The sequence below is a fragment of the Carassius auratus genome, chromosome 11 (assembly GCF_003368295.1).
Source record: "Carassius auratus strain Wakin chromosome 11, ASM336829v1, whole genome shotgun sequence".
NCBI lineage: Eukaryota > Metazoa > Chordata > Actinopteri > Cypriniformes > Cyprinidae > Carassius > Carassius auratus.
Window position 1 is genome coordinate 15328590 of NC_039253.1, and position 27042 is coordinate 15355631.

At 39.5% G+C, this 27042-nt stretch overlaps 2 protein-coding genes across 8 annotated transcripts; one reads left to right on the forward strand and one right to left on the reverse strand.

Annotated features, from left to right (window-relative positions):
- The first annotated feature begins 923 nt into the window (after nucleotides 1-923).
- LOC113111152 (host cell factor 1) lies at nucleotides 924-22331 on the forward strand. 6 transcript variants are annotated; one of them, XM_026275654.1, is made up of 29 exons: nucleotides 924-1084; nucleotides 2210-2414; nucleotides 3588-3736; nucleotides 5538-5698; nucleotides 5791-5999; nucleotides 6090-6174; nucleotides 10206-10312; nucleotides 10973-11152; nucleotides 11326-11652; nucleotides 11738-11889; nucleotides 11985-12167; nucleotides 12876-13094; nucleotides 13178-13282; nucleotides 13380-13587; nucleotides 13683-13825; nucleotides 13916-14048; nucleotides 14192-14388; nucleotides 15102-15446; nucleotides 15552-15846; nucleotides 16628-16755; nucleotides 16894-17187; nucleotides 17624-17849; nucleotides 17930-18193; nucleotides 18489-18592; nucleotides 18682-18819; nucleotides 18927-19112; nucleotides 19904-20201; nucleotides 20304-20367; nucleotides 20748-22331. In XM_026275654.1, exons 2-29 carry the CDS (start codon nucleotides 2219-2221, stop codon nucleotides 20785-20787), a joined length of 5136 nt encoding a protein of 1711 aa, XP_026131439.1. In that variant the 5' UTR covers nucleotides 924-1084; nucleotides 2210-2218; the 3' UTR covers nucleotides 20788-22331. The 6 variants fall into 6 exon arrangements, with proteins under 6 accessions (XP_026131439.1, XP_026131434.1, XP_026131437.1 ...); XM_026275649.1 differs by having other exon boundaries at nucleotides 15102-15846; XM_026275652.1 differs by having other exon boundaries at nucleotides 931-1084; nucleotides 2213-2414; nucleotides 15102-15846.
- LOC113111154 (ras-related protein Rab-7a) lies at nucleotides 22077-25044 on the reverse strand. 2 transcript variants are annotated; one of them, XM_026275656.1, is made up of 5 exons: nucleotides 24795-25044; nucleotides 24134-24260; nucleotides 23743-23961; nucleotides 23542-23663; nucleotides 22077-23390 (listed from the first exon to the last, which is right to left on the reverse strand). In XM_026275656.1, the coding sequence occupies exons 1-5, from the start codon at nucleotides 24845-24847 to the stop codon at nucleotides 23384-23386; spliced, it is 528 nt and encodes a 175-aa protein (XP_026131441.1). In that variant the 5' UTR covers nucleotides 24848-25044; the 3' UTR covers nucleotides 22077-23383. The 2 variants fall into 2 exon arrangements, with proteins under 2 accessions (XP_026131441.1, XP_026131440.1); XM_026275655.1 differs by having other exon boundaries at nucleotides 23538-23663.
- Between the last annotated feature and the right edge of the window lie 1998 nt (nucleotides 25045-27042).

The following is a 27042-nucleotide window of genomic DNA, read 5'->3' on the forward strand; positions in this document are numbered from 1 at the left end:
AACACTTTAAATAGAACAAACAAACACTCATTTCTTAGACATAGAAACTATTTACCATATATTTAATCCAATAATTATCTAAACTTGCCATTCTTAATTTGCAGTGACAAGTGGTGTCCTTTAACTGCAGCAGTTGAAATGTTATTTTATGGGGTGAAAATATTTGCTCACTTTTAAAAATTATATATATATTTTTGCTTTAAAATGCATATTTAGTTGTGTTTGAGTTGTAACAAACAGTTTCTGTTTTTCAAACAGATCACCCTTGGACGTAACTGCAGCATTATAGCCAAATTATGATGTATTTAATAAATTATGATGTATTTAATAAATTATGATGTATTATGATGAATTTCTGCCTCGCATTTGCCACTCCATTTTAAGAAAACCCAATCATAATTACATTTATGCATTTGGCTGATGCATTTATCCAAAGCAACTCTCCTTAAAAAAATCTAACAAAGTTTCTATTCTAGGAAGATAACAAAATTGGCTCAATGCAGTCGATAATAAAGTAATGTCATCACTGGAAGAACTCCACTAAGGGGGCGTCACTTCAAGAAAATACTTTAGAAGCGCTGTGTTCATTCATTCGTGGTTAACTTGCAGATTCCTCTTTGTTTCGAACGTAATAATAATTTTATCATTCATATTTTGGAAACGTTACACACAAATAAAAATGTCAGACAACGAATATCCAACAATAAACTTCGACTTATGTCGCCATCTTTAGTGTGGGACAATAAGCCCTTAATATATAAAGTGTATAAAATGAGTAGAAATTGGCGGAATAGTTTTAGCAGATCTCAGAGACATGCCTATAGGGTATGATAACTATAAAACAACTGCTTAAGAAATACAAGACTGTATAGCTGAGCTTTGAGTGAGTGTTTTCCGAACAGCTCTAGAGAGGGACGTCGTAATTCAGCCATCTTCGTTACTGGTGGCTGTACACTTTGAAGAACATGGCGGCTTCCAGGCAGGCATGAGAGGGGATACTTCTTAACGAATTTGGGTGAACCTGGGCAATCATTTCAAAAACAGATCAGCAAAACAGTATTTCGGATATTGCAACACAAATCTCGTACGTGTGACTTTTTGTGAAGAGAATGCATTGAGCCGAAATGTGTATTTTATGATGGCGAACACCAACTTAGCCGCCATTTTTCTTGTGGGAGCCGCTAGTGGGTTGATTTGACAACAAGATGGCTGCTTACACCGGGACGGCATGAATTAAACAAAATTCATCCCGTCTGTAGTTTTCGCTCGGAGGAGACTTGCGCGGGCGTATCTTCTCATAGTATGTATCGGGGTGTATTCGCGCGTACGCATTTATGTGTGGATCATTTGGTGAAACGAGGCTAGGTGTGTGTGTTTAAGTTGCGCTGCATCAATATTATGCACACGTAAAAGTCTCGATTAAATGATCAGACCGCTTAGAAACTGCAGCACCATGACGATGGCTTAATTTTGCGCTGCACTGGAATCAAACTGCACGCTTAAAATGTAGTATTGTTGTTATTTTGAGTGGCTGACAAGATGGCGACTCCCAGAGAGGGGCATGAAAATAGCCTTCTGTAGCAAATGGGGACTGGGTTTCGATTGTTAATCTTTGATTTTGTATGTTTGTGTACCTTCGAGGTATTTCGCAGATGGAGGTTTGAGTAATGCTTACGTAGCAGTTAGTAAACCGTTGATTCACTTACACTTGCTATTTAGTTGACGGAAATTAATTGTTTTTATTTGCCGCTCCGCCATTTTTCAGACTGGCGGAGGCTTGTTTCAAGATGGCGACTTCCATGGTTTTGATACTCTTTCTGCATCAGGGACATTTAACTGCCTAATGTAATTTTGGGATGTGAGTGAACTAGAACGTGGTGCTATGTGGTGTTTGGTATATAAAGTGATCGAGGCTGAACTTGCTGTGCGCGGTATTTAGACTGACGTTAGCTTGTCGGCTTTCAGCTCGTCTACAAGCGCCAAAATGGCGGCTTTGCTGAAATAATCAAACTTCTGAATAACTCACAGCGTTTGGGGTTTTGATGGCACCGCTGTAATGTTATACTAATTTTTTTATCCATATTCAAAACGTGTTATTTAATGTATACTATTCTTATTCTATGTTTTGCTATATTTTCACTGATTTGAGCGCTCAGAAACTGATATTGGTGGCTAAGAGTCGCTGAAGTGCATTGCTTTTTTCCTTCAGTAGAAGGACATGACGTCCCCCGGAGCCGCTGTGCCTGGATCCACCGGAGCTCCGCTGCAGCCGCGATGGAAGCGGGTTCTGGGATGGTCCGGGCCGGTCCCCCGGCCGAGACACGGGCACAGAGCCGTAGCCATCAAGGAGCTGATGGTCGTTTTCGGCGGAGGAAACGAAGGGATCGTTGACGAGCTGCACGTATATAATACTGGTAAGAAAAATGTTTTTATTTGAGGAACGTGTGTATAAGCGTACAAACTACATCACTTTTGCAAATCGACGTTAAATGGGATCTTTGTGTTTAGCTTGTCACTACACCTCATATTTCTTGTGCGCAACGACGAAGATTCGACTTAACTTGAAGTTACAGTCGTACATTTTTCTGCATTTCGAAGAACAACATCTTATATTACATATATGCATAGTATTTGTGTATAAAATAATCGGCGAGTTCATTGCCGTTTCGCTTGCAGCTCGTAAGCTGGGAAAAGAAAAAAAGGCGCCAGAAAACAAAAATGGACGTTGGCCGCGTCACGCGCACGCCCCCTCCTGCACGTGCACCTTTTTGTTATGTTTTTTTTTTTTGACTGTTGAGGCGATATGTATTGAGCCAATACATTAGTAGCATTGTTGAAATTAAGATGCTCTGGATTAGACAGTGCCGTGCCGGTAGGTATCTCCAGAAATGTTTTATGATATTTGATAAAAAATAAAAAAGTTTAATTTTGAGGATTACAGTGAAGGAGTTAATTTCCCCAGAAAGATCTAATTTATCACACAGTCGCCCACCCGCTGAAGCTTAACAGTTTAGTTCCTCTGTAGTGACCTTTCAGTTCTGTGAATTGCAATTCGGTAAATTTCTCTTCCTGTTACAGAATAACACTAAACTTTAGTGTTACACTCGCCTTTAAAAAAAAAAAAGTTCAGTATATAACAAATATAAAAAATATACAGTTTTCTCTTCTCACTTTCAACTTCAAAATTGACATGAAATAATACAAGTTCACTTTGTCTCTATTTATTTTCTAAATGCATGTAATAGATCCTAATAAAGTCCTTACCCTCCTTTTTTTTTCTTTTTCTTTAAACACAATATGATAAAAAAAAACATCTATTGCTACTTCAATTTCATTGTGGATTTAAAGCTTGTGTTCTTTTAATACCTCATCTAATGGTGTGATTTATTGTTCATGTATTAGTCAAGTCTTCCTTTGTCTTTGAATTTTGTGCTACTGTCTAATTTATTTAGACTATTAGTGGTTTAAATTTATAAAGTGTGTTTTATTCACCTTGGCTTTAAAACTGCAAGAGAATGTTATTGCAAGTTATCTGCACCTTATCACTGAGTATTGACAGAGTAATGAAACATTTCTTTCTTTCTCAGCAACAAACCAGTGGTTCATACCAGCTGTTCGTGGAGACATTCCTCCCGGCTGTGCAGCTTATGGTTTCGTATGTGATGGCACACGTTTATTGGTGTTTGGTGGAATGGTGGAATATGGAAAGTACAGCAATGACCTTTATGAGTTACAGGTGAGAAAAAGTTCTTTAAAACACTCTCTTATGTGACTAAAAGCTGGAAGACACAAGAAAACTTTTGCCCAGATTTGCAAACTAAAGTATTCAGCACTAGATGCTGAAAGTTCTAGCTCGCCTGCTGATTTTGGCCAGTCAAGAGTTGACCGATTTCACAGAAAATTACATAGTGTATGATGTGCACAGTTTCTGAATTTTTAGCTTCGGATTATGCTCCATCTTGTTGATTGATTTGTAAAATATGTTTGATATTTTGAGCCATCTTTTTAGAGCACACATTAGACATATTTCCACTTTCGTGGCAAAAGTGAGTGTGCTAGTGCACTTCAGGCCCAGAACACTGAATGAGGCAGAAATATATTGCCGCGTTTCCACTGAAATTACCCGGAACATTTGTACCAGGAACTTTTTTTCCCAGGAACTTTTTTCCCCCCAGACCTGTTGCTTTCTGCGTTTCCACCATGGTGTAAAGTACCGGGAAGATTAGGCAAATAGACTGGTGACGTAGGTCTGCACGCGTTTCTCAATACAAAGTACCGCTGATTAAAAAAAAAAAACAAGGACGCTGATTTTGGAAGTGCATCCTTTTATTGAAATCTATAAACAGCAGCGTACTTGATAACTTCAGTCAGCTCTTCTTGGCTACTGCATTTTTCCTTACTGTATATTTACAATAAAACGAAATAGGATATCAAATACAACTGCCTCCTTTCGTTTTCATTTAAACTTAATAACAGCTGCAGAAATGTACTTAGTTCAGGGATATGTGTAACGTTATATACAGCCATTACAATGAAACAAAATATTATAGACTTGCCTGTTTTATTTTCATTTTAACATATAGATAAATTGAATACAGACCAAAGAAAACCGGTTAGATTTACTCCGCAGCTGAATTATATTTTATGTTTAACCACTAAAGAGACATCAGAGCCAGCGGCACACATCAGAAGGTCTAGCCGAGGTGAGGCTGCTCTCTGCGGATACATGATCACTGAGCTCCCGCTGATCGCGTGGAGCTCACCGTCTCCGGGATTGGCGAAACACATTTTTAAACAGGCACTGTCTTTATAAATTAACAACAGATTTGAGTTTTAAACAACTACATTCTCTCCTGAAATACTTTTAAAATGACATTTCATGACACAATAACAGTAATATTTTGAAAATGTTGATCCGAATAAATGGTGGTTGAACTCAACCAATGCTGCGTGAACTCAACCAATCAGGATGTTTAGCACCAAAGTCCCGCCCACGAAAGTTCCTGAACTTTGAAAAAGTACCACCTCGCCAGCAGGGACTTTCTGAGGGGCATTTTTTTACCCGGAACTTTTAGTTCCTGCGGTGGAAACAAACCAATTACCAGGCCAAAGTCCCTAGTTCCTGGGTAAAGTTCCTGCGGTGGAAACGCGTCTTATTATATATGTGATCCTAAAGGCGAAGTATGCTGTCCATTGCTTGAAGAACTTGTACAAAACATATGATTATAATCATGTATTTATTTGGTTTCAAAATGGTTTTTTGTTTGTTTGTGTGTTTGTTGACTTCTGCATCTTCAAATGCCATACATTTCAAATATTCAGTGTAACACATAATTAAGTATTTCTGTCTGAGCTCCCATTTTATTGTTTTATTTCTATTTATGTGTGTCCAAGCAATGTTTCTGTCTGAGTTTGTTTTGACTGACGTGGAAGTCTGTTAGTGTGTGACTCATATTTATTTAGTTTGAGTTATGTATCGTTGTCAAGTGTATGATGCCTAGTGTTTTATAACATCTTCCTATGGTTACTATATTCAGGCAAGCAGATGGGAGTGGAAAAAATTGAAACCAAAAGCCCCTAAAAATGGAGCACCACCATGTCCTCGCCTGGGCCACAGTTTTTCTATTGTGGGCAACAAGTGCTATCTTTTTGGGGGGCTTGCCAATGACAGTGAAGACCCCAAGAACAACATTCCCAGGTATTATTTATTTCCTGCTGTATAACAGTGTGGTCAGTAAATAAATATTTGTATATTATTTGGTTCATAAACTCACTCACATGTGCTTCCAGATATTTGAATGACCTTTATACCCTCGAGCTGCGCCCGGGCTCCAGCGTTATGGGCTGGGATATACCGGTCACATATGGAGCGCTTCCGCCTCCAAGAGAGAGCCACACTGCTGTGATTTATACTGAAAAAGCTACTAAGAAGTCACGTCTTGTTATATATGGAGGAATGAGTGGTTGCCGTTTGGGAGATCTTTGGACGTTGGATATTGGTATGAAATTATCTCTTTGCTGTTTGTCATACAATTAATTCAACCAATCAATTAGGTTAAGCAATAATTAGGCCATTCGTTGCTTTACAGATACACTGACCTGGAACAAGCCTGCAATAAGCGGCACAGCTCCCCTGCCCCGTAGCCTTCACTCAGCCACCACGATTACAAACAAGTGAGTTTCAGGGTGCTTTCACACCTGTAGAACGAGGAAGGCTCGTTGCAAACTGGCTTCTGGCGCCGATACAGGATGGCTGCCTCCGTGACGAGCTCCGCATATGTTTTTGTGTTTTTGTTAGTTTGTCCTGTCTTTAGTTATATTCCTGCCATCAGTTTCACCAGGGAAGAACTGCTGAACATTCGGCAGAACACACCACAGGATATTTTACCGGATTTCAATTATTCAGACGTTTTACTGAACGTTGTTATCGGAGGAGCGGCGGCGCTGATCAAGCGCTTCAGGACGCGCAGACGGGGGAAGCGGGCGGGAGCGCTCGTCAGACTCAGGAAGCGCGGATTTCGAACGCCGTTGCCTAGCATCCATCTGGCAAATCTCCGCTCTCTACCCAACAAAACGGACGAACTCCTTCTGCTCTCTCGGACAAATAAGGATTTCACACACTCTGCTGCTCTGTGTTTCACGGAAACCTGGCTGAATGACACCATACCGGACAGCGCGCTCCATCTGCCGGGCTTTCAGCTGTTTAGAGCGGATCGTGACACAGAATCAACGGGGAAATCGCGTGGCGGCGGGACATGCTTTTACATCAATGAACGGTGGTGTACAGATGTAACTGTGTTAAAGAAGACGTGCTGCTCAAATCTCGAAACACTCTTCATTAACTGCAAGCCGTTCTATTCGCCGCGGGAGTTTCACTCGTTCATTCTGGTCAGTGTTTACATCCATCCCCAAGCGCATGTGAGCTCAGCTTTACAGAAACTCGCTGATCAGATCACAGAGACAGAACAACAACACCCGGACTCTGTTTTAATCATTCTCGGGGACTTTAATAAAGCCAATCTGTCCCGTGAACTGCCAAAATACAGACAGCATGTTACTTGTCCCACAAGAGACAGTAATATATTGGATCACTGTTACACCACAATAAAGGATGCATTTCACTCTGTTCCACGAGCAGCTTTGGGACGTTCTGATCACCTTCTGGTTCATCTAATACCGTCCTACAGGCAGAAACTAAAATCAGCTAAACCTGTATCAAGGACTGTAAAAAGATGGACTAATGAAGCAGAGCAGGATTTACAATCTTGTTTTGACCTCACTGATTGGAGTGTTTTTGAAGCTGCTGCCACCGATCTGGATGAACTCACAGAGACCGTAACATCATATATCAGTTTCTGTGAGGATATGTGTATTCCTACAAAGACTCAACTAATTTACAATAATGACAAACCGTGGTTCACTGCAAAACTCAGACAGCTCCGTCAGGCCAAAGAAGATGCTTACGTGAAGGGGGACAATGTCTTGTATAAACAGGCTAAATACACATTGGAAAAGGAGATCAAAGTGGCAAAGAGGAATTATTCTGAAAAAATAAGGACTCAGTTCACTTCCAACGACTCCGCATCAGTGTGGAAAAGTCTAAAGAAGATCACCAATTACAAGACACCACCCCCCAGCACCGTAGAGAATCAACGACTGGCAGACGATCTGAACGAGTTTTACTGCAGGTTTGAAAGAACACCCATCACCTGCCCTGAACGCCTCCCCCAACAACCATTCACACCCTTCACAACTCCTGCAACCAGCCCTGAATGCCTCTCCAAACTACCGTTCACACCATTAACAGCTCCTGCAACCCATCCTGAACACCTCTCCAATCAAGCACTCTCACCATTCTCACCTCCTGCATCCCCCCTCTCCCCCACACCTGCAATTCAGATCAGCGAGGATGCGGTGCGCCAGGTCTTCCGGAAGCAGAAAAGGAAAAAAGCACCAGGCCCAGATTGTGTTACACCAGCCTGTCTGAAATCCTGTGCTGACCAGCTGGCCCCCATCTTCACACAGATCTTCAACAGATCGCTGGAGCTGTGCGAAGTCCCTTCATGCCTCAAACGTTCCACCATCATCCCCATCCCTAAGAAACCCAAAATTACAGGACTAAATGACTACAGGCCTGTGGCTCTAACGTCTGTAGTCATGAAGTCATTTGAAAAACTGGTGCTGGGCCACCTGAAGGACATCACTGGGCCCTTGCTGGATCCTCTTCAGTTTGCCTACAGAGCAAACAGGTCTGTGGACGATGCAGTAAACATTGGACTGCATTATGTTCTGCAACACCTAGACAGACCGGGGACTTATGTGAGGATCCTGTTTGTGGACTTCAGCTCGGCCTTCAACACGATCATCCCAAACCTCCTCCTGCCCAAACTAAATCAGCTCTCCGTGCCCACCTCCGTCTGTCACTGGATCAACAGCTTCCTGACAGACAGGCAGCAGCTAGTGAGGCTGGGAAAATACACATCCAGCACCCGTACAATCAGCACCGGAGCTCCCCAGGGCTGTGTTCTCTCCCCACTGCTCTTCTCCCTGTACACTAATGATTGCACGTCTAAGGACCCCTCTGTCAAGCTCCTGAAGTTTGCAGATGACACCACACTCATCGGCCTCATTCAGGACGGTGACGAGTCTGCTTACAGACAGGAGGTAAAAGAGCTGGCTGTCTGGTGCAGTCTCAACAACCTGGAGCTTAACACCCTCAAAACAGTGGAGATGATCGTGGACTTCAGGAGAGACCCCCCTGCACTCCCCCCACTCACCATCATGAACAGCACTGTGACTGCAGTGGAGTCATTCAGGTTCCTGGGCACCTCTATCTCTCAGGACCTGAAGTGGGACATTCACATTGACTCCATTGTGAAAAAGGCCCAGCAGAGGTTGTACTTTCTCCGCCAGCTGAGGAAGTTTAACCTGCCACAGGAGCTGCTGAAACAGTTCTACTCCACCATCATTGAATCCATCCTCTGCACTTCAGTAACTGTCTGGTTCAGCTCAGCTTCTAAATCTGACCTCAGAAGACTACAGAGAGTAGTCCGGACTGCTGAGCGAATCATCGGTTCAACCCTCCCATCTATTCAAGAACTGTACTTATCCAGAGTGAGAAAAAGGGCTGTCAAAATCACTCTGGACCCCTCACATCCAGCACACTCCCTCTTTGAACTGTTGCCATCTGGTCGACGCTACAGAGCACTGAGCACTAGAACGACCAGACACAGGACCAGTTTCTTCCCTCAGGCAATCCATCTTATGAACAGCTTATAATAACGGCGGACACACTACACTTTATATTTATATACACACACACTTTATTTATCTAACACACATACTTAGTATACACTTAAATTTTGCACACAATATATATGTACATACATAACTTCATTTTGTAATATACTTGCCTACAATTGTCATTTGTATATTGTTATTCACTCTCTACTTATTTGTATTTTTTATTCTTTATTATGTGTTTTATGTTCTGTCGCTGTCATTCTGTTGTACTGCGGAGCTTCTGTCACGAAAACAAATTCCTCGTATGTGTACATACCTGGCAATAAAGCTCATTCTGATTCTGATTCTGATTCTGATTCTGAGTGCTTTGTTGTGTTAATTAACACAAGTCATGTGCGAGTAAACCGTTCCCTCATTGGTCAAAATGTATTTTCCCTGACTCCACTCAGATCGCTTTCACAGCTTTGCGAGCTTATTGTTGGTTTTATTATATTTATTTACCTGGGTTCATCTGGATTTTTTTTTTAAAAATGCACTTACTAAGTAGAGAAGTAAAACGGCATTATAAAATTTAAACGTGCGCTTTGATTTTGAAGAAGACATGCTCACCCACAAAGATTCAAAGGTTCATTTTGAGGCTTTTCTCAGAACTTAGGTAATTACCCATCATACATTGTGATATAGCCTGGTTCTTTGGATTGGATTGCTTTCTCACTACAACCAAACCGTTCCAGAGTTCGTTATTAATCGACCTATTGTTTTGGCGTGGATCCGAGCGCGATGGTTGTGTTCACTTATGTCCAAACAAACCGAGCTAAGTGGGAAACGTGCCAGGTTCCACAACAAGGGACCAGGTGTGAAAGCACCCTCAGTGTAATCCAGAATTGTATCTACAGGGAATTCCCTAAATGCAAACAATGGCATAACTGCCCTTTTAATCCTTTTATTTGTTTTGTCTGCAGAATGTATGTTTTTGGTGGCTGGGTTCCCTTAGTGATGGATGATGTGAAGGTGGCCACACATGAGAAGGAATGGAAGTGTACAAACACACTGGCCTGCCTGAACATGGGTATGTTTGAACATGTAGTATTACAAAAATCTTCGATCAAAAATGCAGCGAAAACAGTCATATAGTAAAACATAATTTAAAAGAACTGATCTCTATTTTAATGTAATTTTTTTATGGAGGCAAAGCTGAAATTTTAGCAGCCACTATTTCAGCCTTTAGTGTCACACAGTCCTTCATAAATCATTCTGATATACTGATTTGGTGCACAAAAAACATTTCTTATTTTCTGTTATGAAAAGTGTACCGCTTAATATAATTGTGGAAACTGTGATGCATTTGTTCAGGATTCTCTAAATATAAAGTTCAACGTTACAGAATTTATTTGATGCATATTTAAATACGAGGATGAATTTCCTTCAGATAAAAAAATAAAAAACTGTAGTGACCCCGAACTTGTGTGCTAGTACAAAAATACTGAAAAAAAAAAAAGTAATCGAGTACAGATTATTGACTCAATAGGTCTAGTTTGTGCATTAAGTGTGAATGCAGCCTGATACTGTTGTCTTTAATGTTGTTAATATAAATGAAACTGTTATCACAAACAAGTCTTTGTTCCGTTTCCTAATTATTGCCTCTCTACGTAATTATTAGATTTATAGTTTTGATTTATAGATTTATAGTTGCCAAATCCTTAAAAAAAAACGTTTCTTTTAATTTAAGACACCTTGACATGGGAGACTGTTTTGATGGACACTTTGGAGGACAGCATACCACGTGCACGAGCAGGACATTGTTCTGTTGCTATTAACAACAGACTTTATGTTTGGAGTGGACGTGATGGGTACCGCAAAGCTTGGAACAATCAGGTGTGCTGCAAAGACCTGTGGTATCTGGAAACAGGTGGGTGCAGTATGGGGTATTTCTGACACAACTAAACTGCTTCATAAAATACCCAAATGCATAAAATGTTTCACACGGAGTCATATGTTTTTTTTGTTGCATCAGTTGAATGTGTTAAACTATGCAAGGTGACTGGTTTTCAGCAAATTTTAAAAAAAAAAATTTTTTGGCAGAGCGACCTAATCCTCCTTCACGGGTACAGCTTGTCCGGGCCAACACAAACTCTCTGGAGGTTAGCTGGGGAGCGGTGTCTACAGCAGACATGTACCTGCTTCAGCTTCAGAAATATGATATCCCATCAGCCACTGCTGCCACATCACCAGCCCTCAACGCAGCTCCCTCCCTCCCTGGAAACTCTCCTAAGAGTCCAGCGCCTGCTGCAGCTGCTCCGTCTGCTCAGAGTCTGCCGCAAAGTGGCATCACCCTCGTGCCCCAGGCTGCTTCAGTTCTGCCCAGCACACCTGCAAGTCCCATGGCTGCCTCAACAGCTCGTGGACCAGGTACATATTTGTTCAGTTATTAGTAGCTTAATTTTATTCATCCTCATGAAAGGTGGAGTTTAACACGTTTCATTTTTTATTTAAGCTATTCTGAAAGTTGCAGCCCCTCAGTCAGGCACTGGGACGTCAATTGTCACTGTGCGACAGGCCACCCAGGCCGGAAAGTCCCCAGTCACTGTGACATCACTTCCTGCAGGTGTTCGCATGGTAGTGCCAACACAGACCACTCAAGGAACGGTATGAAACAAAAAAAAAAAAAACCTATAAAACTGTGTATGTCTTATAAATTGTTTTATTCAAATAGGTGTTTTTCTTCTTTTGTCTTTTTGTAGCCCATCGGCAGCAGCCCTCAGATGAGTGGAATGGCAGCTTTGGCCGCAGCTGCTGCAGCCACACAGAAAATCCCTCCTTCCCCTGGAGCCACTGTTCTCAATGTGCCTCCTGGGGCCACAATTGTTAAAACGGTGGCTGTGACACCTGGGTCCAGCACAGTTAAAGTGGCATCACCCGTCATGGTAATTATCTTAAGATTGTCACTGTGTGTCGTCCTTCATATTGCCTCTTGCTCCTTGGACTTTATTTCTCATGTTCAACCAATTTTTTTTTCTATTATTTGCAAAAATACACTCCTGATTAGATTAGAGTTATTTTATTAATTAGCAGCGTTTTATTAAATTTATCTAAAGATAATTTATGGCTGTTCTACTCATCAAAGAATAATACAATAAATAAAAAAAAAGGATCTCTGTTTCTGTAAAAATTAAGGACCGTAACAGTTTTCAACATTGATAACGATAATGAATGCGTCTTGAGCAAAAATCCATATATCAGAATGATTTCTGAAGGATCATGCAACACTGAAGACTGGAGAAATGGCTGCTGAAAATTCTGCTTTGCCATCACGGGAATTTGTTAATTTTAATTAAAAAAAAAATGTGAACACAAGATACTTCCTTCAAATATTACATATCTTAATATCTATAGTACCGTATAGTGTAATGCTTGTATTAAAGAAATAAGACTCAAAGCTTACATGGTTCCGGCTCTAAACTGTTGATTGGAGAAGCTGAACTCGAAACTTGCATTCACCAGAATACGCTTCTGTAAACACATATCAGTTTTATTATATATTTATATATGAAATTCTATGTTTTTGTGAGAATTTGTTTATGTTGCAGTCTTGGCCAGCACTAATCTCGTGACCCACGATTATTTTGTCGTAGGTAAGCAACCCTGCCACTCGCATGCTGAAGACTGCGGCTGCACAGGTGGCCACTCCAACAGTGTCCAGTCCCACTACAGCTGCTCGGCCCATCATCACCGTGCACAAGTCTGGCACAGTTACCGTAGCCCAGCAGGCTCAGGTTATGACCACGGTGGTGGGCGGAGTCACCAAGACCATCACTCTTGTCAAGAGCCCGCTTTCCATGGGAGGAAACTTGGTACAGTTTTAAAATCTGGCGTAGGAAACCTTTGAAAGGTAAAAAAAATCTTTAATTTTTAATTTTTTTTTTTTTTTTTTTAGATCTCCAGCTTGGGCAAGGTTGTGTCAGTGGTACAGACCAAACCAGTGCAGACAACTGCTGTGACGGGACAGGCCTCCTCCAACCCACTGACTCAGATTATACAGGTACATCAAACCTATAGTATAACTAGTTTTAAGTTTCTGAGACCCATTAATTATAATTTGAAATGATCTGAACTTCAATGTCATTCTTATTTCATAGACTAAGGGTCACCTCCCACCCGGCACCATTCTGAAGCTGGTAACATCTGCGGATGGAAAACCAACCACCATAATCACCACCAGTCAAGCAGGTGGCACAGGAAAAATCTTGGGCATCAGCGGCATGTCCCCCACTACCACCACCAAACCGGGCACCACCACAATTTTTAAAACAATCCCCATGTCTGCTCTACAGCAGGGAGCTGCAGGTTAAGAAATAAGTTATCTTGTCAAGAAGTCCTTTTGTCTTTTGATATGCTGACTAAGTCTTTTAGACTGAATGAGCTTCTGTTTTCTGTTGTAGGTGTGACCAGTAGTACAGGGGTGAAGAGTCCTATTACCATCATCACCACAAAGGTGATGACATCTGGAACAGGAACTCCTGGCAAAATCATTACAGCAATGCCTAAGATTGGTACAGCAGCTGGCCAGCAAGGCCTAACACAGGTATTGGGGTTCAGATTATCTGGTGCAAAATGGAAAAGATGATGGCGTTGAATCATTTGAAGTCCGTATTCTTACCTTTCTTTTCTGAAGGTTGTTCTAAAGGGAGCTCCTGGTCAGCCGGGAACCATCCTTCGCACTGTGCCGATGGGAGGAGTGCGTCTCGTGTCTCCAGTATCTGGGGGCAAGCCAACTGTTACAACACTAGTTGTGAAGGGAACAACTGGTAAGGATATTAGCCTAAAAAAGTCAAAAGTTAACGTTCATTGTTAAAAGACTGCATGTGTCTCTGTGCCAAGTGTAATTATGCAACCTCTATTATGAATGATTAAAGTATTTTCCTCTCACCGTGTCTGTTCTCTTTCCAAGGTGTAACAACTCTTGGCACAGTCACAGGAACAGTTTCTACTAGCTTAGCTGGAGGAAGCTTAGCCAGTGCCAATGCCACCCTGGCAACTCCCATCACCACTCTGGGCACGATTGCCACCCTCTCCAGCCAGGTCATAAATGCTACCGCTGTGTCAGCTGCCCAAAGCAACCTGAACACGGTCACCTCCTCAATGCAGGTTAGGACCACATCATCTTTTCAGATTGTTTTGATAGCAATTGTATATTATTATTCCTTAATTATTGGAGCTACTTTTATTATTATTTTTTGATATTATGCAAGCATACTTTTACATATTTTATAAATAATTACTACAAAAACAATTTCAGTAAGTAATTTATACATTTTCTACCTATAAACCACCAATTTTTCATCTTGTGTAGTTATGAACTGATATGGCTTATTTAATGTCCAATATGATGGCAATATTAATCATCATTATGTACAATATTGTTAGTTTTACAAGCCTCTTATACTCTACGAGTCTCACTTATACTCAGTGTCACATGATCTTTCAGAAAAAAAAATTCTAATATGCTGATTAGGGTAAAAACTAAAAATCTGGGATTCTCTGATAGAAAAGTTCAAAAGCACAGCATTTATTTAAAATCGAAATCTTAATGAGATTATACTTTTTTTTTTTATCATTCTTTATGGTCACTTTTAATACATTTGTATATGTCTTTTCTAAATGAAAGTATACATTTCTTTAAAAAAAAAGAAAAAGAAAAAATTTTAGACTGCAAACTATATTTTATACGAATAATTAATGTAATACAAAACGTTAAACTATATGCTAATAATATAAAAATATTTATTACACACATTTACTTAATTTACTGAAAAATATAACATAATCTGCAGTCACTAATGTTGTCGTCCTTTCCTAAGCCCACTCAGGTGACTCTGATAACAACACCCAGTGGTGTGGAGGCTCAGCCTGGCCAAGATCTGCCTGTTTCCTTTCTGGCCTCTCCCACCTCTGAGCAGCCCACCTCTACTGAGTCTGGTGCAGGTGATGCTTCTGGCAGTGCTACTTTAGTGTGCTCCAACCCACCCTGTGAAACACATGAAACGGGTACAACAAACACTGCCACCACAGCATCTGCCAACATGGGCACTGTACAGAGGGTCTGCTCCAACCCCCCATGTGAAACCCATGAAACAGGCACCACCAATACAGCATCCACAGCATCTTCAAATATGGGCACAGCTCCTGCCGGCACTGTCCAGAAGGTCTGCTCAAACCCACCCTGTGAGACCCACGAGACAGGCACCACCAACACTGCAACCACAGCATCATCTAACATGGGCGGAAATCAAACGGGAATGGTGCAGAAGGTCTGCTCAAACCCACCCTGTGAGACCCACGAGACAGGCACCACCAACACTGCAACCACAGCATCATCTAACATGGGCGGAAATCAAACGGGAACGGTGCAGAAGGTCTGCTCAAACCCACCCTGTGAAACCCACGAGACGGGCACGACAAACACGGCAACCACAGCCTCATCTAACATGGGCGGAAATCAAACGGGAACGGTGCAGAAGGTCTGCTCAAACCCACCCTGTGAGACCCACGAGACGGGCACGACAACCACTGCAACCTGCAGTATGGAGACAGATGAGGAAACAGGTATTTTGGATTTCCACTCTATTTTCAAATCTTCACATTTCTAATATTTAGAAATTATGGGTCTCATTCGCTAATAATTGTGTGGGGTTATTTGTATTTATATGCACACAAACATCCTAACTCACAAGAAATACATTTGCATAAGTTGTTCATGGAATTTCTTCCTTCTAACATTATTGAAGTTTGAGTATTTTAAATAAATGACTGTACCTGAGGCTAGTGATTTGCATTAAACATTTGCCTCCAAACTGGCCATATATGGCTTTTCTCATATACATTTAAGTTGAAATATCTATGTATAGAATTTCTTATAGAATGTCTTAGGCTGTTGTTAAGGGTGGCCTGGAAAGTTTTAATGGTTTTAAAAGAAGTCTCTTATACTCGGCGAGGCTGCATTTTTATTTGATCAGAAATACAGTAAACATGCTAATATTGTGAAATATTATAATTCAAAAGTTTCTATTTTAATAGTTTTATGTCATTTATTCAGCAGTCATTACAGTCTTCAGTATCACAAGATCCTTCATCATTCTAAAATGCTGATTTGGTGCTTAAAAATAATATATATTTTCAGTGTTGAAAACGGTACACATTTTTTTAGATGAAGTATCCATGTATAGAATTTCCTCTTAACATAATTGTAAAGGTGCTCAGAATGTGTACACAGATTTCATGCACAAATTAGTGAATGAGACCCAAGATTAATTTTTTCTTATTTCTTGCAATTTGTCCTTTTTATGTCCTTTTTAAAAGATGATAGTAACAATTTTTGTATTTTTAGCCCAACAGAGTGGTGAGGCATCAGAAGCTACCACCAGTACAGAAGGCCTGCCGTCCACTACAGCGCCTCAAAACAGAGCCATTACTATAGTCACACAGGCCACACCTCTACCAGGACCTGCTGTTCCGGTGAGTGGCCTGTATTTTGAGATCTAAACATTGTGCTTCTATTTTATTTACATGAAATTAAATAAGAAAAAATGTAGGGTTGAAAAGAGAGGCATTTATAACATCAGCAGGTTTTCTTTCTCTGTCCTTTTCCTGTAGTCCATCTCTTCAATCACGGAGTCATCCTCCGAGGCTGGAGCTGAGCCGGTTGTTATGGAGAGCTCTGTGGCAGAGTCTTTGCAGGCAGAAGGCCAGGCTGAAGCGGGGGCAGAAGCAATGCCAAGGGACTTCCAGGCGGAGGCAGCCTCGTTGCCGAGTGACTTCCAGGGAGAAGCCGTAGCTGTAGCCATGCAGGCAGAGAGCCAGGCGGAGGAAGGGGCAGTTCCCATGGAACATGACGCTTCTAGCATGGCAGAGGGAGAACCCTCTCAGGAGCAGCTACCGACAGCCGAGGTACAGTCAGACACATTCTAACTGTACAATTTACAGTTATTGCAAAGACAGACCAATATTCAATATTTACTTTTTATAACTTAAACTGCAATCCATATTGCTTCTTTGTCACAATCTCTGTTTGAAACCTGCAATTGTGTAATCCCAGGCTATTTGTAGTCAGATGCATATTTAAAACTGTAATAATTTATTTTCAGTTACATGCGTTTCATGAACACACAATCCTATCAGGATTACAATCCGCCATCAAAATGTTTAATTTTTCTGTCAAAGCAGGATCAGAAAGCTCTTGGATTTCATCAAATGTATCTTAATTTGTGTTTCAAAGATGAACGAAGGTCTTATGGGTTTGGAACGACATGAGTAATTAATGATAGAATTTAGATTTTTGGGTGAACTATACCTTATATAACTTTTTATTAAAAAAAAAAAATAGATGGAGGGCATAGAAGCAGCATCAGCATCACAAGCCGAGGTGCTGGCCTTGCCACCAGAGCTGATGTCGGACGGGCAACCCACAACGCTGATGGTGACAGGTTTGACCCCAGAGGAGCTGGCCGTCACGGCAGCCGCAGAGGCAGCGGCCCAGGCTGCAGCGACAGAAGAGGCACAAGCCCTTGCCATTCAGGCTGTTCTGCAAGCAGCACAGCAGGCTGTTATGAGTGAGTCACCTTTATCTATCTGCAGAAATCCAACCTGTGATATTCTGGTCAGAGCTCATTCCGTCTTATTCCCTTGTCAGGCTCAGGTGAGGTCAGAGGAGACCAGCAGACCCACACCATACCCATCGTTTTGACCCAGCAGGAACTAGCGGCTTTGGTTCAGCAGCAGCAGCAGCTTCAGGCAGCCCAGCAGCAAGCTGCTGCCCAGGCCGCACTGCCCACTGAGGGCTTGGCTCCAGCTGACAGCCTAAATGACCCCTCTTCAGAAAGCAATGGACACAACGAGATCGCCGCCGCTGCCACAAATACAGTAGTCCGACTGCTGCCTAGCACCTCAGCAGAGAGTATGTGTGAAGTTTGACTTTTTAAAAATAGTAGTCGTTTTGAACCATTATTATAGTTGAATTATGCAGTAACTCAACTGCTTATAAAAAAAAAAAATTCTATAAAGTTCAGTCACATTTGGTTGGTCATGCATACCGCTTATTTACCGCATTAACACACTTAAAACTACTTGGTTTGAATGCGAGCTGTGAATAGGCTGCTTACAGATAAATAAATAAAAAACATTTATTTAAATAAAGATGTTACGACAAATTTGCTGTTTATTTCCATTAATTCTGTTTATTTCCTTGGTAGCTTTGGCTCCATCCATCACATTAGCCTCTGCGGTGGTTGCCAGTCCTGCTAAGATGCAGGCAGCTGCTGCTCTGACTGAAGTGGCCAATGGTATTGAGGCTGCGGTAAGTTTCATGGGTAAAGAATCACAGTAATATGCACTGAAGTGCGAAAGAATATTTTAAAATCCGGTTTTCTGTTTTCCCCCCCACAGAAACAAAACCCCCCCACTATTACCATCAAACCTCAAGTGAAGAAAGAAAACCAGTGGTTTGATGTTGGCATTGTCAAAGTGACCAATATGGTTGTAACACATTTCTACATGCCTGCAGATGACGCCGCTTATGTTGAGGTGAGACACAGTCAGATTCTACTTCTAACCACTATATTTTAAGACCTTGTGTCATTGCTTGTTTGTTGAAGTAGGTGAACTGACAGAACTTGTGTATTATGCTGCAGGATGATTCTGGCACAATCCCTGACTACAGCCAGATGAAGAGGGTGGACCTTCAGCCAGGGACGGCCTATAAGTTCAGAGTGGCAGGAATAAACACATGTGGCCGTGGAGCCTTTTCTGAAATATCTGCTTTTAAGACCTGTTTACCTGGCTTCCCAGGGGCACCGTGTGCCATAAAGATCAGCAAGGTTTGCACTTTCCCTCGTTACATATGGTTTTATAATAAAGGATTTTTTTTTAAATGGGAATAAGGCCTTAATTTTTACAAAACAAATATTTTTACAGACTTCTGATTTTCAAAGATTTAAGGAAAAGTTTAAATGAATGATTGTTTAGCCCATTTAATATGCTTTCAGTTGCATTTAGAATTATTCAATACACTAAACGGATGTAATTAATTAACTTTAATGTTTAATTTAGTATGTTTTAATATATTTCTTTAAAAATGTTTAACCAGTTGCTGTTCAAAGTTTGAGATCAGTAAGATTTAAAATTTTTATAGAAGATTCTTCTGCTCAATGCTCCATCTATTTGATCAAAAATACTGAAAAAAAATGTAATTTTGTGAAATATTATTGCAATTTAAAATAAGTTTTCTATTAAAATATAATTTAAAATACAATTTATTTCTGTGAAGCAGAGCTGAATTTTCAGCTTCATTACTCCAGTCTTCAGGGTCAAATCCTTCAGAAATCATTGTAATATGCTGATTTATAATCAGTGTTGGAAACAGTTGTGCTGCTTAATATATAAAAAAATTGAAAATAAAAATAGAAATTGTTACAATATAGCATACACTACTGTTTAAAAGTTTGGGGTAAGTAAAAATTTTTTGAAGAAGAAATGAATACTTTTATTCAGCAAGGATGTGAAATGTATAAAGTGATAGTAAAGACATATTATTCAAAGAATCAAAGAAAATATTTTATGAACATAAGACTATTAAAAATATCCTTTCTTTAATTCTCTTTCTCCTTAGAGTCCAGACGGTGCACACCTTACATGGGAGCCTCCATCCGTGACATCAGGAAAGATCACGGAGTACTCTGTGTATCTGGCTATCCAGAGCAGCCAAACCACCGAGGCGAAACCCTCGACCCCGGCCCAGCTTGCCTTCATGCGTGTTTACTGTGGGCCAAATCCTTCCTGCCTGGTCCTGTCCTCTAGCCTGTCCAACGCCCACATAGACTACACCACCAAACCCGCCATCATCTTCCGCATCGCTGCACGCAACGAGAAAGGTTATGGCCCGGCCACACAAGTGCGATGGCTGCAAGGTAAAGGTTTTCAAGGGTGCAAAAAAAAAAAAAAGGTTTTCGTTTCAGGCAGTGACGAGGTAGATTTTTAACAATGGATTTGTTTCGCCTCTTGCTTTGTAGAGTCGAACAAAGATGGCCTTTCTGCAAAGCCTGCCCCAAAGAGAGCAGTTTCTTCACCAGATACGTGAGTGTCGCCAGGATTAGAAGAGTGCCTTTGTTCAAAATACAGTATTAATGTTAAATATTACAATTTAAGCTGTTTTCCTTTTTAATGCTCACTGTAATGTATTTCTGTGATGGCAAGGCTGAATTTTCAGCAGCCGTTACTTCATTCTTTAGTGTCACATGATCCATAAAATCAGCCAGTAACACTGTGTACAGATGATATTAAGCATATTAAATATTTAAGATATTAAACTGTTTTATTAATGTCGTCATATAAATATATAATCAATTTAATGCATCCTTGTAAAATAAAGGTGTTCATTTCTTACTGTCCCTGAAAATTTTAAACAGTATTAGAAATAAGTTTGATTAGTAAAATGCTTGTATATTTTACTTCAGGAAAGGGATTGGTCAGAAGAAAGCAAGAATGGACCAGTGAGCACCTCTCTCCATCTGTCCTCCAAGACCAGAAAGACTTACACTACCCTAACACAACTTCATCCGCAACCATCCATCAAAACCTGCAAAGGAAATAGTGTTTCAGAATACAATTTCTAGGGAAAGCATTTTTCTTTTTAATAGTATGAATGGAGAAAAGCACATTGCTTATTTTTGAATATTTTTCAACATACTTGGAGTGGGAGAAAGAAAAAAAAAAATTAGCGTTTTCCATTGTAGAGTCTTCCTTTTTGCTCTCCACCATTTCTTTCAAAACCTATATCTTGCTTCAGCAAAGTCAAACAGCAGTTTTAAGATATTCGTTATGTTTGTTCTGTCAGCTGGGCTTAAATGAAGTCGCTCTTTTGTTCTGCGCTGGACTTTAGTGTGAAGTTTCGATTCACGTTAAATGTGTGGACACCGCGGGAGGATTTCTGGAGATGACCGATTTCATTTTCATGCGAGGGGAAGAAACTGAAATGGGGGGGGCGGGGGGAACAAATCAAGCACTCGTCCTCAGACAAGAGGGGATATTTTTAGTGAAATAAGATCTGCATAAGGAATCGTTCTGGACTCCAGCCTGCTGGTGAAGTCTGCACATCTGCATTGAGCAGAAATAGAGGCAGAACTGCAGATGAAGACGTGGCCATGGAAGTACATTACTGGCAGAGATTTTGCTAGAACTGAGATTTGCCATACAAACAAACAAAAAAACTGGGTGAAAAAAAAAAAACTTCCCAAAATATTAGCAAGCGATGATGGAGAAGATCTTTTGTGTAGTTTATTTTTGTATTTTTAAAGCTTTTCTCCTGTATGTCTGTTTTTTTTTCACTATTATTTTTTTTCTCTTTTGTTTTTTCTTTTTAATTCTTGGCCCATCCCCATTGGTTTAAGGATTTGTGGGAAGAAGGGCTTTTGGATGGGCCGTTTTCTTGTCTTGTACTTTTACACGAAGAACTACATTGTATTTGTGCTCAAGTTGAGTGATGTGCTACAGCTGAAAAGGATGTGAACATCTGAAGGGCTTTTACTTTGTTTACTGCGTATATCTACGCTTGTTTCCACTCTGTCTGTGTGTACGCCAAACCTTGAGGTGTAAAAATCCTAAAACATTGAGTTTTTGTTTTTTTATTTCCTCACCTTACCAAACCGCCGTTTATTAGTAAAAACTCAACTTTTTCCCTTCCTCTGGCTTGTGCTCTTAACTTTTTCACAACACAACTTTGTAGAATTTTCTCTGCCCTAGATTGTGAAGGAAGTTGTCCATATGAAGATCATTTTCTCTCTTTCTTTTTTTTTTTTTTCTTCCACCTTTGATTATCTGAGAGGTATGCAAACTAAATGTTCAGTGTATACCTGTATGTCTTCATGTGGGTAACTCTTGGTGAAAGCCAAGTTCGAATTCGACTGTAATATAGTTCATTCATAATGCAAGAAGTGAAGATGATGTCCTGGCCTTTTATATATTTACCTGTACAACGTTTTTACATGTTGGTCATCTCCTGATTGCCTTTTTTGTCTTGACTTATAAAAGAAACCGAAATATAAACTGTCTGGCTGATTAATTTTGACTAATTTCTTTAGTTTCATGCAGCACATCCTGAGATTTTGTCCACCCCAGTTTCTTCCAGAATTGTTGTGAATTTGAGTAGCTATATTTGATGGAACACTTTTCAGAAAGCTGAATAGATAAACCAGTTGACTCGTTTGCATTTAATATGGAGCTATTTCAGTTGAAATAAAGGAATTATATCCCAGAATATATTATTTAAATGAAGTAGTTTGTGAGGTTTTATTTTCATGTCTTTTTACACGTACATTAATCAAGATCAATCGAAAATATCCTTTAATTTGTTTTACACAGACTAAAATGGCTAGTTTTAGTAAATGAAAATAGCATTTTAGTCAACTAGAAATTTTATCACGAGAAACATTTTGTTTAAATCTTTCACAAAAATGTAAAATATTCTTAGCAGCTTGACATTCTCAACTTGGTGAAACTGGGCATTGTACTGTTGCATTTTAATTTTTCCTTTTATTTCCAAATAGTGTGTTTTAAAATGGTGTGCATTTGCACCTAGTTTTACAATAAATAAATAAAAATTCAGCAAACCTATCAGGAACCTAATAATTCCATAGATTAAATGCCCATTCACACTGAAAACCATAACTAAATTAACATCCACACCAATGGACAACATAACTATAATCATGCACTGCAGTTATCGTCCACCACTTTAAATAATCAAGCTCTTTAAAGTTTGGTGGGTTCTGATTGACTCCAAAAATGTTTAGCATTCATCAGCTGAAAAAAAAAGTGATTTGTAGTTTTGAAGATCAAGTTCTGAAAGTGATTCCAAAGATATTGTTCTTCTGTGTAGTTATTCTTATTGCAGTTGTAGACTTCATTTTTCTCAGAACAAGAACATTTATTGTTACAGTTATCATAATGATCCTCCTTGGTGTGAACGGGCCTTAACACTGAAGAGTAGCACAGCAGTTTTTTGCTTTGCTTCAACAATAGCATTTTTTATTTGGCTGCTTCTCCTGTTGTTTCTGTGTAATCTGGATGTCCTCTCCATTTTCCACATGGTGTCTTATGAGCTGTAGAAAGTGTGGCACAAACAACTATAACTTAACACTTCTGCTTTTTTGGTACAAGCCAAATATGAAATGTTCAGTTATCCCTGGCTAGTCTCTGATCAAAAACGAATCCTGATTTAGTCTTGTTTATAGACAGCTTGAACTTACATACTGCAGGGCTGCTCGTGCCGCACTGTGAAAAGTGGTGTCCACGCAAATGTCTTCCTTGGCACTACATTCAAAATATTCAGCTCCGATTTCACTGCACCACTGCTGGGCTTTGCTAGAAGACACCTGTCAATCAAAGCCTTCTATCAGTTCTAAAGCAAAGTCATTAGATCTTATACCTCGTAATTCAATATTGATGACTAACCTCACGATAATCCAGGTCAATTTTATTGCCGAGAACTATGAAAGGGAATGCAGAGGGGTCCGAGGGACATGCCTGCACCAGGAACTCTTTCTTCCAGACGTCTAGTGCATCAAAGGAGACGGATGAGGTAACATCAAACACTAGAAGGCAGCAGTGAGCTCCACGGTACAGTGTGGTACCAAGAGAGTGAAACCTCTCTGTTCCTGCAGTGTCCCAGATCTGGTGCAAGAACAGCTGAGCATTATTGCATTATTGACACAGTTTGTAGAGCCCTATTCGGTGTAACCTGTGTTACTGTAAAGAAAACTGGATCTGTGGATCCTGTGTACGACATGAAGTGAATGTTGGTTTCATTTTGAAAAACTGGGGGTTTAAGATAAATGTAACTCACCTGAAGAATCACTGATCTTTTATCAATAGTGATTTCTTTCGTAAGGAAATCAACCCCGATTGTGGCACGATACAAGTTAGTAAAGCGATGGTGGACGAACCGGCTCATAAATGAAGACTTTCCCACTCTGTTCAAAGAAAAAGAACGGGGAAGACTAAATGACCAGAGAATTAACTGTGAAATTATACATGATACAGAACCAGCTTCCTCTGTAAATGTTCTCACATTTTTAGAAACACCAGCATGGGAATAACACTGCTTTTAGTTTCTTTCTGTACTTCCTTATTTCTGTTTAACAGTATATTGGTCTTTTGTTTTTAGATCAAAATACACTGGTATTCATGGGATTGGAATCACTTTGAAACATGTTTTTCAAATTATTTTCAGTAGCCATTACTGTCCTTTCAAAAATAATTTGCATTTATTTAGTTTAGTTTTTATCAATATAATGCATAATTGGTGAATAAAGGTAGGCCTATAACATTCTTTCGGAAACATAAAAATTATAGTGATACTAAATGGTAGCATCCATATCTTTGTTGTTCTTACAGCAGTATTCCGGACTATACTGGAAAAGTTGTTCGTATTGCCTTTTATGAATTGCATGTGGCTCTCCATGCTTCACAAGTAGATTTACCATCAAAACAAGACAGACACTCACCCAGAGTTTCCAATAAGAATGACTTTCAAGTGTGGTGTGCTCCACTCTGTCATGATAAAAAATAACCAAAGCTGTTTTCAGTGAAAGGAGGTCCTGAAAGACTGCATTCTGCATTTCAGACTGTAATGTCCTGTTCCTATCACGGATCCATAAGAAAACACGGCAAAATAGGTAATGGTTAACCACCGTAGCAGTGTAAGGTAAACAAACGCCTTGCTAAACTAAACAGGTGGTGTAGGCTATCAGAAATGTTAGACCTGGACTGTTGGACTGTTTTAAATGATATGATCTCTCTGCTATTTGAAAATACTAGTCGTCATATAGCATTTTTCAGTTTCAGTTTTCAGTTTTTAAAGTAGGCCAAAAATGACCAACAATGAACAACTTTTTCAGCATTTATTTAGGTTAATATAGTTAAGTTAAATATACTATCATTTATATATTAGAATATGACTTGAAATAAAAAGGCATTTAAAAATGTGGAAATTAACACTAATTAAGATTATTAGCCTATGCTCATTCTGAAATAGGCTACTAAAATCCGATTGGTCAATGGCACCATTCGCTGTGTCCATGTTCAGCAAATGTATGAATGAATCGATGAAATGGCGCTGTTTACTTATTTATTTGTTAAATTGTTGCTTTTTAAATTAAACTTTCAAAATTACAATATTCAGCAAATTCTTGAAATATTTCATAATTTTACCATTGTGCAAGCACAAATAGAAAAATGACAGCTATAATTTTGTTGTTGTTGTTTGTTTTGTCTTTTTTATAATAAATGGGCAGCCTAAACTTGTTTTACAGAGGTACAGTTAGTTCTTTTGATTTAAAAAAATAACCTTTACAGGTTCAGAATGACCTTTAAAGGCTGTTTGAAAATTTGCAAGATTAGGTTTTAAATTAGGCTACTCCATGAATATACATATTTTAATGGTGTGTTTTTAAAGTCTCTTGTATCTCATCTCTTGTATCACATTGCTGACTCACAGTCTCTTGTTTCATATCGATTTTTGTGAAAATGATCTCGGATGACTTAAACACAGGCTAAGGCTATAAGTTAATGCACTGTACGTCTCTTTACATTTTTAGGCCCTTATTTAATTTAACATTTTTATGATCCAGTTATTAGCTTCAATAGACTCACAAACCCCCTGCAGATCCACAGTTTGGGAAACCTTGACTTAATATAATGTTTAATGCATTGGTGTTAATAAAAAAGAATGGAATATATTTTTCTTACTCTTTGTTTTAGATATATATATATATATATATATATATATATATATATATATATATAGGTCTATGGTACAAGATTATCCTTTTTTAAAATGTGATAAATGAGTTAGGTCCAAATTAAACTAAAAGTAATATGATTAGTCAGTAATGGACTACAATTTGAAAGAATCTACTCAGCTCTGATCATACATTAAATAGCCTAATAATTCAGTATTATATTATATCAAAGTACAGTGGTGTAGACATGTGACACCATACCACTGTACCAGTACAGTACTGTTTAGTAAGGATAGCTTTTAATAATTGATTTGGCTTTCAAAGTACAAAATATAGAGGCAAACACTTGGGCAGAACCTGCTATGAGGTCCTCATATGGGAGGTGTCTTGTTCTGTGTCAGTTAAGGGTGTGGAGGTCAAAACTGTAAGTTGTAACAGTGAATACTGAGACCAGTTCTTCTCATCTGAAACGTGGTTTTGACTAACTCAGCTCACAAAAACATAAAACACATACAAACTTAACTGGTACCATTGAGTCACACTATTACTTTCGGGAGCTGTGGGTTTGCAGTCAGTACACACATCCTCTTCTTTGAAAGTTCAGAATTTCACCTGACTTACATCACTCTCTCTATGAACTATAGACTGTTAAAAATAAAGGTGCTTCACGAATCTCGCGATGCCATAGAATATTTTTTTTTCTAAATGGTTTCATAAAGAACCTTTAATATCTGAAGAACCTTTCTGTTTCACAAAAGGTTGTCTGTGGCAAAAGAAGATTCTTCAGATTATAAAAAGGTAAGAAAGAGACGGTTCTTTAAATAACTTTTTTACTGAATGGTTCTTTGTAGAACCAAAAATGGTTCTTCTATGGCATCGCTTGAAGAACCTTTTAAAGCACCTTTATTTTTAAGTGTATTCAAGTGACACACACACATACACATATATATAAAGCTATCATAACATTAAGATACTTTCACCTTTTCTTGTACAACTTGAATTACACACAGTC

Coding starts and splice junctions, on each gene's coding strand:
- LOC113111154 (XM_026275655.1), bottom strand. CDS start 24,847: ATGACAGAGTGGAGCACACCACACTTGAAAGTCATTCTTATTGGAAAC. Junction 23,962..24,133: donor AAAGATCAGTGATTCTTCAG/GTGAGTTACATT, acceptor TTCTTGCACCAG/ATCTGGGACACTGCAGGAAC. Junction 23,664..23,742: donor TTGACCTGGATTATCGTGAG/GTTAGTCATCAA, acceptor TTTGATTGACAG/GTGTCTTCTAGCAAAGCCCA.
- LOC113111152 (XM_026275649.1), top strand. CDS start 2,219: ATGACGTCCCCCGGAGCCGCTGTGCCTGGATCCACCGGAGCTCCGCTG. Junction 11,653..11,737: donor CTCAACAGCTCGTGGACCAG/GTACATATTTGT, acceptor TTTTTATTTAAG/CTATTCTGAAAGTTGCAGCC. Junction 17,850..17,929: donor AGCACAGCAGGCTGTTATGA/GTGAGTCACCTT, acceptor TTCCCTTGTCAG/GCTCAGGTGAGGTCAGAGGA.